The sequence below is a fragment of the Phlebotomus papatasi genome, chromosome 2 (genome assembly GCF_024763615.1).
Source record: "Phlebotomus papatasi isolate M1 chromosome 2, Ppap_2.1, whole genome shotgun sequence".
Classification (NCBI taxonomy): Eukaryota; Metazoa; Arthropoda; class Insecta; order Diptera; family Psychodidae; genus Phlebotomus; species Phlebotomus papatasi.
This window is the reverse complement of record NC_077223.1, coordinates 110,746,855-110,767,746: the sequence shown is the minus strand read 5'-3', so window position 1 is coordinate 110,767,746 and position 20,892 is coordinate 110,746,855. Positions and strand designations below refer to the sequence as shown.

The following is a 20,892-nucleotide window of genomic DNA, read 5'->3' as shown; positions in this document are numbered from 1 at the left end:
GACAAGGTGATTTTATTTATTTATTTTTTATTTATTTATTTAAATAAAATGCCTTTGAAACTGTGCGTCTCTTTGAGGCAAAGTCTTTTCTGGACATGATATGGGTATTTTGGGACACATCAAAAATCCTATAAATATTTGTTTTCTAATAATTTTTAAGATCCATATGAAATATTAAGATCTTTACGTATCACATAAATATAAAACTTCTGAAATTTTATTTAATTTAAAGCGTGAAATACGCGTGAATTGTGAGTATCACATTTCACTTTTTAAAAATCTTCAGTGTGATCAATTTTGCAGATTTCAATCCAAACAGTGTTTAGTTTTTATCGATTTAAGTCACTTTAAAAGTGAAATTTAAACAAAATTTTTATAGAAAAGTGAAGTTTAGAACTTCTACTTAAAGGTAAATAATCAGGCTCGGTGAAATTTATTTGCATAATAGCGACTTTTGTCTGTCCCGAAATAACCAACTGTCCCGATATATACCACTCTTACTTCTTTACATTTTTTATATTAAAAATTATGCTTTTTCAACATTTTTCGATTATAATATGATTCTGGATATCATAAGGAACATAAATATTTGTATCAACAAAGAAAAAAAAATAATTTGATAAAACGTTAAGCTATTTGAAACTTGAAAGTGCTAAAAAGTGTCCCGAAATACCACATGTTACCCTACACTGAGGTTTTAGGATCAAGGATTAGCGTTTTCAGGGTAAATTTCTATTAATTGTTATCTTTTGTTGCTGAAAGACTTCTAAAGTGAAATATCAATAGATTTTTTATAGATAGGAGCACTCTTACCTTCCCATTACTCTAATTTTCGAAAAATACCCAAAAAACATCCAAAGTGAAGTTTTATATTTTTTCCGTTGGCGCTGATGTTGCTAATCCTCGTAAATTTCGCTAGACCTCGTGAATTTAGAAGCTCAACCTGATCCTCCAAATTTTGAGCTATTCCCTGAGTGTATTTACAACACCAACCATAATTTTTTGAGCTGATCCCTAAGCCGATCCCTATGTCTATTTTGGGTTTTAGGATCTAAAATGAAATCCAGTTTGATCTTCAAGAATATTTAGCTTGTAAAATTTGGCAGTTGATGATTACACTGAAAAAAAGAGGGTGCGATTAACATTTTTTCCTCATAACTTTAACACTTTTTAGGTGTAAAATATATCAACATTTTTTAATGTTAATTTTACACCTTATTAAGGGTAAAATTAACATGAAGAAGGGTACCTTTAACCCCTAATACACCTAAAAAGGATAATATTTACACAGATTTCGGATCAATACTGCAGATTAAATAAACATTTCCGGAATGTTATTTTGACTTTTTCGGATTTCTCTCAGTGTAGGTATAGGAAATGTGTACAAAGGTCCTCTAATCGATGATCCTATGCCCTCAGTATATAACAGTTTAAGATTAATATTTACGAAATGAGTGATTTCTGTGAACATGAAGCCTAGCTACCGCTTTAATATCAAAAGGCTTCGTTGCATTATTTTCAAAGAAATAAGAAATATTCAAAAATTGAAACTGACCCTTTGTTAACTGCCCCATCCTCCCCTAAGCATGTGCAAATTTAAAGAAAGTGATTTTACAGAACAGGTAACATTTCGGGAATTTTGAATTTATTGCAGAGATCATTCTAATTTGACAATAATCCCAGTCATTAGGATCGTTTACACGTGGTTCTCTAAAATTTTACAAAGTCCCATTGAGTCAATAGTTTGGTGTTTCACGGTTATTTTGATTCTCTATATATATATATACATATAGTAAGTGTCTAGGGAGGATGATTTAAGAAATCTCAAACTCTGGACTTGTAAGTGAGTCAGTATTGCTATTTGAGACATCGTCAGAGAGAAAATGAACGGAGGCAGAGCAACGCAAAAAAATCTCATGTGGTAAAATTTGAAGCAGTACGCGTGCTGAACATAATTCTTTATCCAAAATAAAGAGCATTTGCGACATTTTAAATCATTGCCCCTCCTTGAGATTTATTTTTTTCCAGCATTTTCTTTCACACATCCCCACTTTAGTCATTTCAATTTAACACTCTGCGTCGTTTCAATTAGACCACCACATGATATTATTTTCCTTCTTATGAGTCCCACTGGTGGATTTTTTTTCTTCTTTTAAGAATAGTTTCTTTTAAACTGAAATGGGCAGGAGGTCAATTTTTAACTAATTTCTGTATAAAGAAAAGTGAAAGTTAAAATCTAGAGTAGGGGAAAGTGCCCATGCTTCGTACGATCCTAGGCTTCTTAATGACTAATTTTTTTCCATGTTTCTCAATAAATTGTGACTCCGCAATGTATTTTAAAAACTGGGCAATTTCCCCTGAAATATGGATGCGACGAATCACAAATAGTCATTACGAAGCTTGAGATCATACGAAGCATAGACACTTTTCCCTAATCCAAAAATGTAAGAAAAATTCTTTCACCTTAGCCCATGTGGTGTATGTTATTTACAGTTGAATGACATCAAAACTATTATATATAATGAAAGAGGGACAAGTGTGGTAAAAAAAGATCTTGTAAATAAACCTTTACTTCCGTTCTGTTAGGGAAGGATGGAATATCTGGGAAAATGACACACAAAAAGATCTAAATATTTTTATGTTTTTCACGTGTTGATCTCGTTGATCTGCATATAAATTTGTATAATATTGTCCTCATGTCTTTGAGTGTGTTTCTCAAATGAGACTTATTTCAGTTTTTTAAATGTTGCAAAAAGGGGTGGCACTACGAGACTCAGATGCTAATATCCTCTAAAAGTTGTTTTGGATCACTTAACCTAATAAAGTTCCTTTGAAGCTCAATAGAGAAAAACATAATATTCACTGTATTCACTAGTAGGGTAAAGTGGTACAAGTTGCACAGTGCAGTGGTACAATTTGGACAGGGCTTTTTTCTTGATAAATTTAGTACCTAATTTTTATTTGTATATTTTTAATGCTTTAGTTTTATAATTTGGTTCCTTGTGATTGAAAACAAATTTTGTACTGTATTTATCAGGAAAAAAGCCATGTCCAACTTATACCGGCGAATTGTCTAACTTGTAACACTAATTCCAAATTATATCACTTTACCCTAACTGGTTTATAACCGAAGTAAATTGATTCAAAGGTTGCCTAAAAATCTGCCAATACAATTCAATTTCATATATAAAAATAAATTATCGGTCCATAACCGATTGGGATCGATTCACACTTGTCAAGGGCTCCAAAACCTTTCCAGTGAATCCCAATTCTCTCAAATCGATTGAGCAATACGCTCTCTAAGATCTTTTTAACCCTTGGATTAGAAAATCTTTATGATTGATTTAACCATGTTTTTTATATATGGAAAAATGGAAAATTGCATTATAAATTTTCAAGCATTATTTTTATTTTGTTTTTGTTTTTTTATTAAAATGATCTATCGGTAGAGTCAGAGGCAATAAGAATTATGCTCTGCTAATAATGAGTGTATTAAGCCATTCAGGCAATATTCTATTAATACTGGAGTACATTTTTATATAGAATAAATTCCTTACAGGTTAATATATGATTTATAGTTAAAAGATTAAAGAGGGTGCGGGTATTAATTTAAAAACCTTATGCATTTCTTCACATACACAGTAAAAAAAATGTGTAAAATTTTACTACTATAATAGTGCAAAATCGATTATTTTAGTTGTTTAATTTAAAAATGTTTAAAAAATGCACAACATTTTGGTAATTTAATGTCACATGATTGAAAATTACCACTATTATATTTGATAAATTTTCAACAATGTTGTTTAATTTGAAAATGTGTAAAATTTTAACACTATAATAGTGTGAAATCGGATAAATTAATTATTTAATTGCGATCTGTGTAAAATTTCTCACTGTTATAAACATAAAAATTTTTTAACAATGTTTCGTGATTTAAAACTGTTTAACAAATTATAAAAATTACCACTATTATAGTATGATTACAGTTTTTCACATTATTATTGTGTGAAAAAATACACAACTTTATGGTATTTTTTGTCACATGATCAAAAATTAACACTATTATAGTTTGATCATAATTTTTAACACTATTATAGTGTGAAGCCTTGTGTATTTCAACCAAATTTGTTGAATTTTTAAACAAAAGTTGTTGAATTTTTAAACAAAAATTGTTGAATTTTGAGACAAAAGTTGTTGGTTTTTTTAAACAAAAGTTGTGTAAAAATTGTTGAATTTCCAATTAAGACTTATACTTCAGTCGAGATGCTTTTCATTGGGCAAAAGTCATATAGAACATCAAATGTTTATATGCATAATAAGTATATCCTGAAGATCCGAGCATCAGATGTAATCATTTCGTATTTTAGGGGGGATTCCGAGTACAGGAAAAACCAATAAAAATGTCTAAAAAGGCAAAAAAATGAAAATCTTCAAAATGAAAAGAAAATTCAACAATAAACAGAATTCAACAATTTTTGAATTTACACATAAAAATTCAACAATTTTTAAATTCAACAATTCCAAATTCAACATCTTGATATTCAACAACTTTAAATTAACAATTTTAAATTAAACACTTTTTCACTTTTGTTTTTTAATTTAACACTATAATAGTGGTGTGAAAGATTACACAGTATAATAGTGTTAATTTTTTTTACTGTGTAGTGTAATGATCTAAGAAAAGAATACGTCACTCAGGATTTAAATCACGAAAGAGAACGAAGGAAAATATAGTCAAAATCGAATCATTGTCAATTTTTCCAATATAAATTCTTTACATTATAATTCATTACAAAGTCCATTTATTTATTAAGAGTAACCGTCTAGGAAAAGAATTTGCCACGTAGAATGCAAATCAAGAAAGAGAATGAAGGGAAATATTATCAAAATCTACGCAATGTCAAACTTTCCATGTGCAATTTCTATCTCTGTCTACTTCTATTCGACCTTTAAGTAGGATAAAATTCCTTTTCCATTCGGATATCATTTGTATGATGGGCAGGATGTGTACACTCAAAACTTAAACATAAAATCGAATTGCAGCGAATTTCAGTTAATCGTTTACACATAATTTCAAATATTGCTTTATTTGTGAACACAGATGGCGCTGAAAAACATAATTTTTCCTGCTAGCAGCGCCTCTATTGTGTTTGATGTGTAATTTTTTTGTGATTCTCTTGCAATCACAACTATTGTAATTTTTGCAACTTACGATTCAGTTACCCACCTTCATTTAAAACTCCAAAAAATCATACTTAAACATTTTTTGCTGTATTAAGGTTTCGGGAAAAAATATTTAATCTGTTTCTCGTTTATTGTTAAAAAATTATTAAATTACGGGTGTTTTGACAGTATAATTTTGACCGTTTTGACAAAACAATTTTGACAGAAGCCGAATAGGCAAAGGGAATGAATCATAGTCACTATAAGCTCACGCAGGTCTATCGGTACCTTTTAGTTTGTGATTTGTGGAGTTAATGAAAAACAAGTGAAAACAGTGAAAATTTCTCAACAATACGCAATATTGTTGTTTTTCTATTAATTGAGACGACAATGTCTCTGTGAAGAAGTGTTTTAACGATTTTTATTAGACAATTTAGCGCAAAAAGGCACTGTAATGCCTCCGCAACCACTTCCTTTAGAAGGAGGAGGACCTGTCAATTTTATGCCGTCGTCCGGACAAGAGCCCCGTGGGGGCTCTATTTCTCTTGCAATTCTAATTGATTTTATCATTCAACGGACTTACCATGAATTGACTGTTTTGGCTGAATTGTAAGTAAATTTCAGGAAAAATTTCCTAATTAAATTGCATAACCTCAATTTTCTTATAAATGATTTTTCTTAAATTTCCAGGCTTCCACGGAAAACCGATATGGAGAGAAAAATTGAGATTTATAACTTTTCTGCCCGGACACGGCAACTCTTTATACGTTTGTTGGCATTGGTAAAATGGGCAAATTCTGCATCGAAAGTGGACAAATCAGCACAGATTATGAGTTTTCTGGACAAACAGTCCATGTTATTTGTGGAGACGGCTGATATGTTGGCCCGGATGGCCCGTGAGACGCTGGTTCATGCACGTTTGCCCACCTTTCATATTCCAGCTGCAGTTGAAATACTCACAACTGGAACTTATGGGCGTCTTCCGGCCTGTATCAGGGAGAAGATTGTACCACCGGATCCCATTACCACCAATGAAAAGCGCCAGACATTGCTGAGACTCAATCAGGTGATACAGCATCGACTTGTCACCGGAAGTCTCCTGCCGCAGATGAGAAAGTTCAAAATTGACGGAGGGAGAGTCACTTTCCGGATTGAGCATGAATTTGAAGTGTCATTGACGGTCATGGGAGATGGACCAAATGTACCTTGGCGTCTCCTGGACATTGATATCCTCGTGGAAGACAAAGAAACTGGCGATGGAAAGGCATTGGTTCATGTACTCCAAGTGAATTATATTCATCAATTGATTCAGGCTCGTCTTGTGGACAATCAAAATGCCCTGGCTGAAGTCTACAATTGCCTTCATTTCTTCTGCCAATCCCTTCAACTGGAAGTGCTCTACACTCAGACTCTTCGTCTTATCCGGGATCGATTGCACGAAATGATCTACGTTGATGAGTATATTCCGGGAAGCAAGTTGACAGTGTCGTACTGGAGGGAGCTGACCAGCAAGGATCCCAAATCCGAATTAGGCTACAGGCTGACAGTGCAAACGGATCCAAATGACTCTGCTAGGCCACTTGCAGTTTTCCACATTCCATCAATTGGAAATAAGGTAAGTTATTATTTTTTTGAAAGCGCTTAAAAAAGAAATTAAATCGGGAAGCCTACATTGGAAGGCTAAAAAGCAAGTTTTTAGCCGAGAAGAAATTTTTCATTAATTTTTATTAGTAATAATAAAATTTGTTAATGTATCGATGCTTGCAAAAATTACGGTAATAGAATTTTTCCTTAATGGCCTCTACACATAGGGAGCAATTTTCGTCAAAAAATGCTTTTTTGACAGAATTTCGACTTTTCTGTCCACAGCAGTGTAGACGATTTGCTTCAAAAAGGCAATTTTTGACGAAAACGGCTTCCAATGTGTAGAGACCATTACAAAAAAAAATACAAAAAGACATTTTGAAAACATTTTTTACTTAATTAACAAAAGAATTTAAAATTAATTAAAATTCTTTTAAAACAATTCGATCTATCAAGTTTTTTTTTAATTCATTGGCATAAAATTGAAAAAAGTTTAAAAAAAAATGTTGTAGGACCTTTACGCATTGGAAGGATTTATTTGTCAAAATGTCAAAATTCCTTCAAAATTTAAAATTTCTAATGAAAAGTATTCCCAATGAAGCCTTTATGTTCCTTCAATTTTTATCAAAATGTTTATTCAAAATAATTTTGATGTCAAATCCAATTTTTGATGCAACTTTTTGAAGAAATTGTCGCCACATTCAACTTCGTTGCCAATTTGACAGTTCGCTTGGAATATTTTCCAAGTTATTTGTACTTGAGATTGTTCTTCATGGAAATTTACCGCAAAACTGGCTAAAAAAGGAAAGATAATTGTTTGTGGAAAGTTCTTGTAAATTGTAAAAAAAGGGGCAGTTTTCTTCAAAATTACGCTTCCAAAAAAGAGGATTTTTCATCGAAAATATTTTCATGACGACAAATTGTTCCAATTCAGAGCATTTAGTTTTTTACGAATTATTTTGAAAAGAATTTTTTGGAAATGAATTTTGAAGAAATTGTCAAATAACTTTATCTTGATAAATTTTGTTCAAATCAATCTGTTTAATGGCGTCTACGCACGAGGTTGTTTAAAAAATTTTGACGTTCCTGCATACAGATAGGGGAAATTTTCTTAAAGAAAACAGTTTTTTTTTTAATTTCTCGTAGTGTATAGACGCCTTAAAGTTCTCTACACCTGATATTTTCATAAAAATCACCTTTTGAAGGTCCTTTTCTCATTGTACATATTCAAGGCAATTTTTATCAAATATTTTTTGAAGAAAAATACAATTGTTGAAGCGTATTTTTGAAGAAAAATGCCTCCACATTGAGCTTAATTCATTAATTCTTAATTCTTTCATTTTCCACTAAAAACAATTCTTCATGAAATGTTTTCCTTTTACTCGTTTAACTACTGAAAAAGCAAAAAGGTGTTTCAGTGGATTTTCGTGAAAGAATTTTTAAAAATCCGAAAGAGAAGTGCTTTTCTGAAGATTTTGTTTTTACGTGGACACCAACGCGAGTTTATAGGAACATTTTCTATGATTTTTCTCTTGAAATTGCCTGAAGTTATTCCAATTGTGTGTTCCTGGAAGAAGAGATTAAAAAGAGGAAATTTCCGGATTTGCAGGCACTTCTATTGACTTATGCTGGCTTCAGACTTAAGGATTAGCCATATGGCTTAACTGCTCTAATTTCTTATTGGATTATTAAAGATAAATGACCTATTAGGTTCTTGAAAACAATAAAATTGATCGATATTTAAGATTTTGAGACCTTCGGGAACTGGGTTAAACCTCTAGTTCTTGTCTGAAGCCCACTTTACACAATCAAGGTAATGGTATTCTGAGGCACCGAGGAGACTACAGTACAAACGAAAGCCATCCTGAGCTACTAAAACCTTTGTCTTGATCCTTAAAAAAAACCTCATGACCATCTTTCATATTACGTTGTTCTCAATCAACTCCAATTTACAATCATCTTCCCTCATTCCTCTGTTACCCAACCTGGAATCCCAAAGAACAAGTAAATTCCTGTGCCCATTCAATCTCTGGATTTCTGAACTAGATGAACTGAATCACTGTAATCTTTTCGATTTTATTTGATTGACTAAGCTCAAGTCAAGTACCTCGATAGATCCACCAATTTTCTACCTTCAATCCATGTTGTAATTTGAAGTACGGAATCACTGACTGTACCAAAGAACTCCTCAGATATACACGGATGGGATAACTTCCGACAATTCCAAAAGAGAAATCAGAGAAAATCTTCCAAAGACAGTTTGGTTTCCACTAGGAATAACATCTGCAGAAATATATTTTTTTCATCGCATTTTTGGAAAATTTTCCACGAAAATCCTCTAAATACTATCTCTAGAAACTCCACAAATAGTGTTCACACTTTTTTCAGCAATGAAATGGCAAATTTTCATGAAAAATAATCGAATTCGTGTTGGTTTCCTTAAAAAATTATATAAAACATGATTGTGATGTATTTTGTTTCAATATGTTGCGGTTTATTTTTGAAGTGAAATTTTTGAAGAAAAATACTGCAAATTGGATAAAATTTTTGAGGGAATTGCTTGTGACATCTACTACACTGTGTAAAGGCACGACAGCAGCATTTTTTTAAAAATGGTTTTTAAAGAAAATTTTCCCTATCAATGTAGTCATTTTTTTTTAAATGCAATTTGATCAAAATTGCTTCTAGTCTGTAGACGCCATAATGGCCATTCCCCGTTGGACAAATTTTCTTCAAAAATTTATTTTTTATCAAAAACTCTGAACGATGTGTTAGATTTTTTTGAAGAACACTTTTTGAAGCTTCATTTGACGAAAATATTTCCCAATGTGTGTGAAATAAAAGTAATCATGGTCTATAATTTGAGAGATAATTGTTCTGAAATCTGAAATATCCATTTTTAAAAAGTTTTACTATTAATTAAACGAAGAAAATTGAATTTTTTGACATTCTAATCTAGGCTGCTCGCATGTCGTCTACGAAATTTTTTTAAAAATGCCTTTTTTTTTAAATCTGACGTTTCTTCCTATAAGAATAGGGGAAATTTTCTTTAAAAAGGCATTTTTTTTTTTCAAAAAGTCTACTAATGTGTAGACGCCACAGCTTCTCATTGGAAGCAGTTTTCTTCAAAAATTGCTTTTTTGAAGTAAATCGTGAGGGGAAATGCCAATCTGTCAAAATAGCATTTTTTGACAAATTTTAACAAAAAATGCTCCCAGTAGTGTGCGACTCCCTTTAAGCATTTTTGTTGGTAATGATATTCCAGGAGTCGTCTGAAGTGGCAGATCGGGCAGTGCGTTCCGATCTTCTGTCAATGGAACGTCTTCTAGTGCATACAGTTTATGTTCGCTCTCTTGCTCGACTCAATGAAATCAAAGTGGAGTTTCAGACTTTCCTCAAAGATGTAGAATACCATCTCCAGGGAACTCCTGCTATACTTACTGTCCCCATTCTAAGTCCTTGTCTTCGGGCTGAACAAGTGCACATTACAGTGGATACGCATACAGGCATATTTCATTGCCATGTACCCAAGCACCTTGAATGCCCAATAGTTCCCGATCTGCAGGCAGCTCTCAACAATGATTACACCAAACTGCCCTATTTGATCTCTGAATTGAGATATTGGATCACTCAGCGACGCTGTGAAAAGACCCTTCAGCACCTTCCAGCGACTCCACATGAGCATCTACCATTGATCCACAGTTCGGATCATCCAATCGTTAAGATTGGACGACACAAGGTGTTCGTGAAGCTCCATCGTCATCCAAATGTCATCCTTGTACTTGAGATGCGAGAAAAAGCCAAGATACCGAGTGAGATGGAGTACAATTTCTTCCTGGTGTACGTTAAGCCAACGGGAATTGAAGGAGTAGAAGCTGGAGATGAGAACAGTGATACAGATGTCCCAAAGATGTATTTAAAAGTTCTCAATCTCATTGAATTTGACACTTTTGTGACGACACACGGACCAGGGACATTTCTCGATGAGTCCGTCAACAACAAACGCAAAGCATCGCACATGGACAGTGGACCAGCAGCTAAACAACAGAAAACCATCTATCCGGCTTATTTTATACCCGAGCTGGCTCATGTTGTGGCAATGTGTGATGAAAAATTGCCATTTGTCACATTTGCTCAAGAGGTAAAGTGTCTGCTCGGTCTGCTCAGACGAGAAGCTTATTCGTTAAAGTTTGTAAAAAGTTTGTTGATCGAAGTTCGTTGATTTGAAAACAAGGAAAAGGAGGGAAAACGGAGGTGAATTTAACAAACCAAGAAGAATAATTTAGGTTTGACAAACTTTTGAACTTTTTCAACTCCCGGTTCGTTGTGTTTTCTTACAGTTCCTACAAACTTTTGACAATCTTTTCCAAAAAAAAAAAACTTTTCATTTGCTCAAAGGATAAAATGTCTATTGAAAAAAAAATTTGTTAAGTTTGTTCAAAAAGGTTGTTGATCGAGGTTTGTTAATTTGAAAACAAGGAAAAAGGTAGTAAAACGGAGGTGATCGTACCAAACCAAGAAGAATAATTTAGGTTTGACAAACTTTTGGATTTTTTCTACTCCCAGTTCGTTGATTTTTCTTACAGTTCCTACAAACTTTTGACAAACTTTTACAGAAAACTTTTCATGTGCTCAAAAGATAAAGTGTATTGAAAAAGATTTTTTGTTAAAGTTTGTTCAAAAAGTTTGTTGATCGAGGTTTGTTAATTTGAAACAGGGAAAAGGAGGTAAAACGGAGGTGAATTTAACAAACCAAGAAGAATAATTTAGGTTTAACAAACTTTTGGTCTTTTGCAAATCCCGATTCGTTGTGTTTTCCTACAGTTCCTACAAACTTTTGACAAACTTCTACAAAAAAAAACTTTTCATTTGCTCAAAAGATTGAAAAACGTCTATTGAAAAAAAATTGTTAAAGTTTGTTCAAAAAGTTTGTTGATCGAAGTTCGTTAATTTGAAACAAGGAAAAAGGAGGTAAAACGGAGGTGATCGTAACAAACCAAGGATGATGGTTGAGATTTGACAAACATTTGGACTTTTTCAACTCCCCATTCGTTGATTTTTCCTACACTTTCTACAAACTTTTACGAAAAACCTTTCTAAATACAGAAGACGTATTCAAGGAAAATCGCTGATTTATTTTTTTTTGTATCGCAGCTGTCAAAGCGTAATATTCCTCATGGAGGACTTCAAGTAGAAGCCAATGCAACATCGCTCGTGTTGAAATTATTAACTCTTCCCAAGCCGGGTCCATTGCAAGTTGACAACAAAACTCTCTCTACGCCCCTTGTGGACAATTCAATGTGGAATGCTCTACTGAAGCGTTTGTTGTCAGTGGCTGTAAGGGCTCAGGTTAATCGTCACACAACTCGTCTCTGGATTGTGGAGTTAGTGTTCTACGGGACTCCACTCCCAAGTGCACATCACAAAGAGCAAGGACTGAGACGAGCAGTCTACCTTCAATACGATCTAATGCCCGTGGATCAGTTTGGGAAGACAATCGACAGTCTCCTGAATGATTGGTCCAAAATAGTCTACCTTTATGCTTTGGTTCATGATTTTTCGGAAAAATACAAAAATGGTAAAGCCATTCCTTTTTTCCTTTTAATTTTTCTATTTATTTATTAAAAATTAAAATTTCAGATAAATACAATCTCCAGAACATCGTGACAGTGAAGTCATATACATACACGAGCCTTCTCCTTGGATATGGACCAAATAAGGAGGTGCTCGTGAATATTTTTTGGTGCACAGAATCAAAAGAATTCAAAATGATCTTTTCGGGAGGACATTCAGCTACCAATTCACATTCAATGATGCGAGAACAGCTGCAATCGCATCTGAATAGAAATTATAACCTCACACAAATCATCCACATACTTCATGAGACGTATCAACCGCTCAGTTCCATTGCAAAACTACCGACAATTCCTCAGCTTGGCATTGTGGTAAGTTTAAAATAATTTATCTGAATATTTTGAAAAATAATTTCAATAATCGAACTCAAAAAGAGCAATAGAATCCAAAAAAATATTGGCTTAGAAGTTAAACAGTACGAGATAACACCTTCTGGTTTTTAGTGACCCCCACCAAAAGTCAATATTATCTTGAGGCATTTCTTAATTTTTCTAACGCAACTTTTCTGTAATTTTGTGAATTTAAACGGTCCTTGTAAATTTAAAGGGCAACTTTAGGACTTAATTCTCGAGGATTTATCTCACACTGAGAAAGAAAGGAGGGTGTGATTAACTTTTTTTCCTCATAACTTTAACACTTTTTAGGTGTAAAAATATATTAACATTTTTTAATGTTAATTTTACACCTTTTTAAGGGTAAAATAACCATGAAAAAGGGTAACTTTAACCCTTAATACACCTAAAAAGCATAATATTTACACTAATTTCGGATCAATTATGCAGGGTAAAATTAACATTTCCGGAATGTTATTTTAACTTTTTCGGATTTCTCTCAGTGCTGAATTGAAGGGATTATCGGATTAGTTTGGAATATTTCGACCATAGATAACAATACCTGCAAAATTGATAATTTTGTACTTTTCAAAGTCAAAGTTAAACCACAATGCAGAGCTCATTTATCGACCAATTTAATCAAACTTTGATTTAATTGAGAGGTCTTGAAGTTTCCATGTCAGCTGTATTGGTCTCAATCGGTAGTGAATCGTCCGTCTTTAATGGGACGATTTTGGTCAGTAAAAATCAATCTTGGTTAGTCAATGATATTAATTTTGGTCAACAAAGAAATGCATTTGGAGAGTACAAAATCAAACTTGGTTAGCAAAAATTCATCTAAGGGTCAGGAAAATCAGTTTTTGCTAGAAAAAAAATCAATTTTGACCAATAAAATAGATATTTATGGCTCCGGCACACCTTTTAGATCAGGAAAATTTCATGAAGTCGAAATTCACATTCCTTTCTTAAAATATCTGCATACGTTTTCGCACTCTTCTTCTTCCTTTGAACATCACACCAAATTAAATTTAGTTCAGTCCAATTTTGAGTCAAAAAGAAAGAAATAGACTAATGCACATCTTTTTAGAAAGATAAGGACGCGAATTTTGATTTCATGAAATTTAAGCGGTCTAAAAATGTGGCGGAGGCATAAAAATCAATTTTAGCCAGTGAAAAATCAATTTTTCGTCAACAAAAAATCAATTTGGTCAGTGAAAATCGATTTTCGCCAATAAACAATTCAATTTTGGTTAATAAAATAATTTTTCTTGAGCAAAAATCTATTGCGGCCAGTAAAATATAAATTTTGATCAGTAATGGCACTGGCGCACCTTTTCAATTGAATAAAATTCAATCGATTGAAATGAAATTTCACCTCTTACTCTTTCAGACTTAAATCAGATATAGCTGTCTCTTTCTGTCAATGAAAATTTTAAATTGAAATTGAAATTGAAAATGAAATTGAAATTTCAATTTTCATTAGACAGAAAGAGATAAACATGTTTTATTTTAGATTGAAAGAGTAATGGCGCTGGAACACATTTTTCAATTGAGCGAAATTCAATCGATTGAAATGTTACCTCTTACTTTTTCAAACTTAAAATCAGATATTGTTGTCTCTTTTTGTCAAACGAAAATTGAAAATGAAATTGAAATTTTAATTTTCTTTTGGCAGAAAGAGACAGCCACATCTAAATTTAAGTTTGAAAGAGTAAGAGGTAGAATTTCAATCGATAGAATTTCACTCAATTGAAAAGGTGTACCAGCGCCATAAGAAGTAAAATTTCAAGCGATTGAATTTTACTAAATTGAAAAGGTGTGTCAACGCCATAAAAAATTAATTTCCAAAAATACTAATTCTATTTCGGCCATAAAATAACTTAGAATCACTGAATTAGAACAGCAAGACCTGAAAATTCCTTGAGAATATAATCCACGGAATGCTCTATCTTGTGAATTCGAGTATTTCCTTTAAGCCTTACAATCGATTTTTCTTTAATTTTTTAAATTTTCATGTTTTTTTTTTAAGAATTGTATGCCATTGATCGCAATACAATTGTGTTCCGCTGAAAATTAATTTTAGGTACACTTACAGCGTCCACAGAATCCTGTCTTGACCTTCTGTCTGTTCCCGCAATCTCCAACTCTTCTCCGTGTGGAGTATCAAAGTCTCTATTGCCTGGAAATTCGTTTGAGAGGCGGAGGACTTATATCGATTCGCGATGGAGCCTACAGTCGCTTCGATCGATGCAATGTGTTGCAGGAATTGATTCCTACACCGGGATTGAAGGCCTTCCTGTCCAAATATGTGGATGAATCCACGGTGTATCGTCGTCGATCGCAATCCGAAGATGACAATCCACCGTCTCCGATTGCAATGGAGGAGCCACAGGGTGGGCCAACGTCTGTAGGTGGATCATCGCCATTTCTTGGTTTGAGAGGTCCTCAGAGTCCTCGTGATGCTGGATTGCGTTTTGCCTCACCTATCACTCCTCCTTCGGGATCCAATCCTCATACACCAGCGAGTCCACATGCCCTGGCATCGGCACAAGGGCATCCCAACTTCAGCATGACCTCTCCACCGGCTCCGCATATGCCACATCCTTCTCCAAGTGGAATAATGCCATCGTCACCGTTGAACACTCAGCCGAGTCCGATGGCTCATTCACCGGGTCCTAATAGCCTGTCGTACATGCAACAGGGTCACACGACAGATGGAAGTCCTTTTCCTACCTTGTCTCCGGGTGCATCAAATTGGCCAGGATCACCCAGCATGCCGCGTCCATCTCCACGATCTGGCCAGAGTCCTGATCACAAAACCCAGCAACAGCCATCTACAACGCATCTTTCCCGGGTTCTCCCGGCTAGATCTTGGGCTGGGGCAGTTCCCATTCTTCTTACGCACGAAGCTCTCGATACACTCTGTCGACCATGTTCGCATCCTCAGAAGGAGATCCCAGGACCAGATCTTAGTCCTCTCGAGAGATTTCTTGGCTGTGTTTACATGAAACGTCACTTGCTACGTTTTATTCAAAATGAGGTCAGTAGTTTTTTTTTATTATCGTGAATTCGCTTGCTTTTAAATTTTTAAAATGTTTTTTTTTTTTTAAATTTTAAATTAATCACTCAGCATGATTTTTTTAGCAGGATGGGCAGTATTTTGGTAAAAATGTCAGTATAAAATCAAATTTGGCTAGCAAAATTATCAAATTTTGACCAGCAAAAAAAAACGATTTTTTCCAGTCAAAAATCAAATTTGGTCAGCTTCAAATTTTCAGATAAGTGAAATGATTATGAAAGTTTTAGGAAGAAAGAAAAATTAGTGATGGCCCAATGTATAGTTACTTCAAATTCAATTTGTGAATATTATGGCGCTGGCACACCTTTTTAATTGGGTGAATTTCAATCGATTGAAATTTTACCTCTTACTCTTTCAAAGCGAAATAAGATATATGTGTCTCTTTTTGTCAAATAAAAATTGAAATTTCAATTTCAATTTCAATTTTAAATTTCATTTGACAGAAAGAGACACCTATATCTGATTTTACTTTGAAAGAGTAAGAGGTAAAATTTTAATCGATTGAAATTCACCCAATTGAAAAGGTGTGCCAGCGCCTCTTACTCTTTCAAACTGAAATCAGATATAGTTGTCTCTTTCTGCCAAATGAAATTTAAAATTGAAATTGAAAATGACATTTAAATTTCAATTTTCATTTGACAGAAAAAGATAGCTATATCTGAATTCAGTTTGAAAGAGTAAGAGAGGTAAAATTTCAATCGATTGAATTTTATTAAATTGAAAAGGTGGTCGCTATAATTCTAACATAATTTTTTATAAAAATTTCTTTCGAAATTTCCTTTTAATAGCTGCAGCAAATATAAATTAAATTTGAATTTGGAGATTTTATGGATATTTTGTTCATCTACGAAAAAATTGACTTTGGATTATTCCTTCTATACACTAAGAAAAAACTTAAAAAGTTAAAACAATTCTATGGCAGAGTTGAATTAACTCTACGAATATCGATGTAATTGTTACTCTTTTTCGTAGTAAATTTTAGTATATAGAGTTGAACACTTACTTAGTGAAATCCGAAAAAGTTAAAATAATATCCGAAAAAGTTATAATAATATATTAAAATAATAATATAAATATAAATTTTACCCTGCAGTATTTATCCGAAAACGGTGTAAATTTTACCCTTTTTAGGTGTATTACGGGTTAAAGTTACCCATCTGTCATGTTGATTTTACCCTTAAAAGGTGTAAAATTAACATTAAAAAATGTTAATATATTTTTGCACCAAAAAAGTGTTAAAGTTACGAGGAAAAAAGTTAATCGTAGCCTCTTTTTTTCTCAGTGAAACAACTCTTCGTGCGAGTTGAATTAATACGTCGGATATCGATGCAATTATTACTTTTTTTCAATGTGAAATTTCATCTCGACTGAAGTATATGCTTAAGTGTTTTCGTTTTAAGAATATACTTCAGTCAAGAAGATTTTCCTGTTGCAAAGTTCATATGGAACATCAACTAGAAATATACCTGACAGTGTTTCATGAAGACATGTGCGTGCATCATACGTGATATTTCGCTCAGAACATAGGGAACTTGAGGTCAAGAAAATATTAATAAAGAAAATTTAAAAAAAAAAACATAAAATTGCAAAACATGTTCATTTTTGGGATTTGAAAGAGTTATTTTAACTCTAAAATAGATTTTTTTAACTCTTGAAACAAATTATTTTAACTCATAAAACGAGTTGTTTTCAGTCTTAAAAAAAGTTATTTACGCTCTTTTGTCATGTAAATTTTAGAAAAAAAAGTTAAAACAACTCTAAAATATAGTTAATCGAAAATCACAACGAAAAAGAGTGAATTCAACATCGATTCGAGTAAGATTTACTCGATTATTTTTCTGAGTGTAGGAATAAAGCAGCCATTGGCTCATTGTAATTTGTCTGTATTTAAAACGGCAAAATCGGATGAATTGAATAATCTGAACAAAATTATCTTATCTGGAATTGCTCATCAAGACGCAAAAGTAAGAAAAAAAAGAAAATTAGGTCAAAATGTTAGTTAAAACCGAAAATGAAGGTCGGTTAATCTTTTTCAGATTTTTCTACTGACTATTTTTTACTAATTGATGATTTTTTACCAAAATACTGACCTTAAATTGTTTCCCAAAAAATAAGTGTCACATTGCATATTTGGTAATCACATGGCTTCCAAAATGGCATGGGAATGGTGTGGTGAAACTCTCTAGAAATTGCTATACTCTCTCTATACTGTCACTTCATTTAGGGTAGAATAACCCAATTGAGAACCTGCTCCAAATGGGAATTTCTTCATAAATCTAAATAGGAATGAAGAATTATTCCCTAACAAACATAATAAAGGAAAATGCCTTATCTTCGGACAACCCAAGTTTCGAACAATTACTGCTTTTCTGTGTTTTTAATTAATTTGATTAATTAAAATATTATATAGTAGTTAGTCCAATGCCTCAAATTTTCAAAAAGGAGTCATGGGTCAAATCCATTAGGAACATAGAAAAAATGAGTTGTCCGAAGCTTCAGTCGTCCGGAAGTAGCACACTTCCCCTTACTAAATTTTTCTTGATCTGTGTAACAATATTATTATTTTATACTTTGCGCTCCAGATAAATTAAAAATCCATAATATCCAAATATTGATAAGTTCAAAAACGAAAAACTTCCATTTGAAGCGGATTCTGAATCAGGAGAAGGCTTTCAGGCTTCGGACATACCCTGGCTTACTGCTTTTTTACTGCTCTAAGTTCACTCAAAAAATTCAAAAAAATTTCCCTTTAGTCCCAACGGGCGATACTGATAACTTCCCAAAACACAGAAAATTTCCCCTTGCCCTAAAGGAGGAAACTAAAAACTTAAAAAAAAGCATCGTTGTAATCTCATTATTTTATTTAATAAAATAAACTTTTGTAAAATATATTAAAGGCAAGATTTAAAAAAAAAACAAAGATTACCGAAGACAAAGATTCGAAAGACAAACTGGGAAAAACAAAATGGAAAAAACAAATATTCCGCAAAACATGTTTGGGCTCCTTGGAAAGGTCTTGGAATTCTGACATGTCTAAACCGGTTCCAATCGGTTATGAACCGGTCATGAACCGATTCATAACCGATAAGTAATTTCATTGGAAAATCAATTGTACTATTATAGTCTTACTCTTAAGCTATTTTGGGCAATGTTTTGAGTGATTTATAAATCTCTTTTAAATCGGTTGAGAACCGATAAACGGTAAATGATGTGAAAGTACTTTTGAGGTATAGCATCTAAGTCATGAGGTTGAGCAATTCGCAAAGCCTGGGACGCTTTGCCACACTTTTTTTCCATATTCCTTTAATGAACCTGACTTAATTTTTTCAGGAAATGTATGACTAAAGACTAGCTATTAAAATGCTTATTTTGCAATAGATAGGCCTCCCTAAAGATATTTGGGAAATAGATGGCAAAGCATCCCAGCTTTGCCGTGTGTTCGAACTTACAAGAAAGAGTTATCCGTGTATTACCTTTTCGAATGCATTTTGGTTAATCATTCACGGGCATATCACCGATTCACTACCGATTAATCCAATGCATTCGGGTTGCAAATTACAAGATCTTTCAAAAAAATCCTATTTGAAGATGATCGGTTGGAAAATAGGCCTTCTAAAGTGGTTAAACTTTGAGCTTCGAAAATTCGATATCGAAATGATTATCGAACATAGGTGTCCAAGGACGAAATATTTGCCTTACTACCTCTAAAATATATTCGAAAATGAAAGAAATCGTAGGAGCCGTTTTCGAAATAAATCAAAAGAGTATGGTTTTGAAGAGAATAGGGGAAAGTATTCTGCCTTCGAAACTTCATGCCTTCGAATAATGTGAATTTTCTTTTATTTTTCTTAAAAGAATTGAACATTTTTATTAAAAATTATATGATAATTGCATGATAATTTTTTTTAATTTCTTAGGAAAAATAAAAGAAATTCACATGATTCGAAGGCATGAACGTTCGAAGGGAGAGTACTTTCCTCTACATGTAGCTCTCTTTGAGTTCGAGAAGTTAAATATGGCATGTTCGAAGTAAGAGTGTGTGCGAAGCCCGAAAGCCTTCCTATAGGTTACTCAACTTTTATACAAAAAAAAAACTTAGGGTAAGTGTGCCAAATTCCGGCCAGCTTGCAATTTCGGCCACCTTTTTTGTTCCTCGAACTTCCATGAATTTTTAATTTTTACATACTCTAGAGATTATACAATGCAAAAGAATAACAAAAATGTAGTTTCGGCAAACGAGATGACGTGAAAAAAACATTGGAAGAATTCCCGAAGGGCAAAGAACTATGAGAATGAAGGTGGCCGAAATAGGGCGAGACTTTGGCGCTTGCATGCAACTATGCCGAAATTTGGCACACTTACCCTAAACGTACTTGACTAAAGAACTTGAGCCTTCAATGTCCTTACTTCACCCTTCTACACATTTTCTCGCTTTATTTAATAATGCACTGCTTATAGCGCTTTTGTTGCAAATTGTGATAAAATTGGTGTGCTTATTTTGTCTTGGATTTAAACAAAACCGCCATGTAAGAAAAGAAAAATGAAGTTAAACCTTCATTTTGAGCAGAGTATTTTTAATTGTTCTGCAATGTGTAACTGTTTTAGATGACACCGCTACCGTCAAATGAACCAGGCAGTGTATTTTTCAAGGCGGATGGCCTACAGTGTCAGGTGTTTCTCAATCAAGCGCATATGCAATCGCTTCATATGAAAGTGAGCCAAATACAAAATGTTGGAGCACCGGAGATGCATCAGTGGAGTCAGGAAGAACTTCAGATAATTGAGCAGTTCTTTGAGTTGCGCGTTGCAGCACCGCCTTATCGGCCAAATGGATTGTGCGCCTTTGCGAGGATGATCAATGTGAATATGTCGCGTGTACTGAAAGATTTCATTCAGATAATGCGACTTGAACTTATGCCGGAACTCGTTCAGGGTCTCAAATGGAACGTACAATTCTGCCTGCGTGTTCCGCCGTCAGCTATGCCAATTGTTCCGACGGGAATGCCGGCAGTTTTGCCTTTTAGGGGCAAAATTCTCTTTTTCGTATGTTTTATGGAATTTAGGGATTTGGTTGAGTGGTTTTTGAGTATTTTTTTTTTT

At 33.4% G+C, this 20,892-nt stretch overlaps 1 protein-coding gene across 3 annotated transcripts in view; it reads left to right on the top strand.

Annotated features, from left to right (window-relative positions):
* The first annotated feature begins 5,424 nt into the window (after positions 1-5,424).
* LOC129800814 (mediator of RNA polymerase II transcription subunit 14) overlaps positions 5,425-20,892 on the top strand; it is a 65,509-nt gene continuing 50,041 nt past the window's right edge. Inside the window, exons 1-7 of one of the 3 annotated variants that reach the window (XM_055845480.1) lie at positions 5,427-5,772; positions 5,854-6,778; positions 10,013-10,888; positions 11,902-12,325; positions 12,388-12,692; positions 14,809-15,753; positions 20,398-20,835. In XM_055845480.1, the coding sequence (XP_055701455.1) occupies positions 5,618-5,772; positions 5,854-6,778; positions 10,013-10,888; positions 11,902-12,325; positions 12,388-12,692; positions 14,809-15,753; positions 20,398-20,835 (4,068 nt within the window). In that variant the 5' untranslated portion in view covers positions 5,427-5,617. Of the gene's footprint in view, positions 5,773-5,853; positions 6,779-10,012; positions 10,889-11,901; positions 12,326-12,387; positions 12,693-14,796; positions 15,754-20,397; positions 20,836-20,892 lie in introns of all 3 variants that reach the window. The other 2 variants (XM_055845479.1, XM_055845482.1) reach the window with 2 other exon arrangements.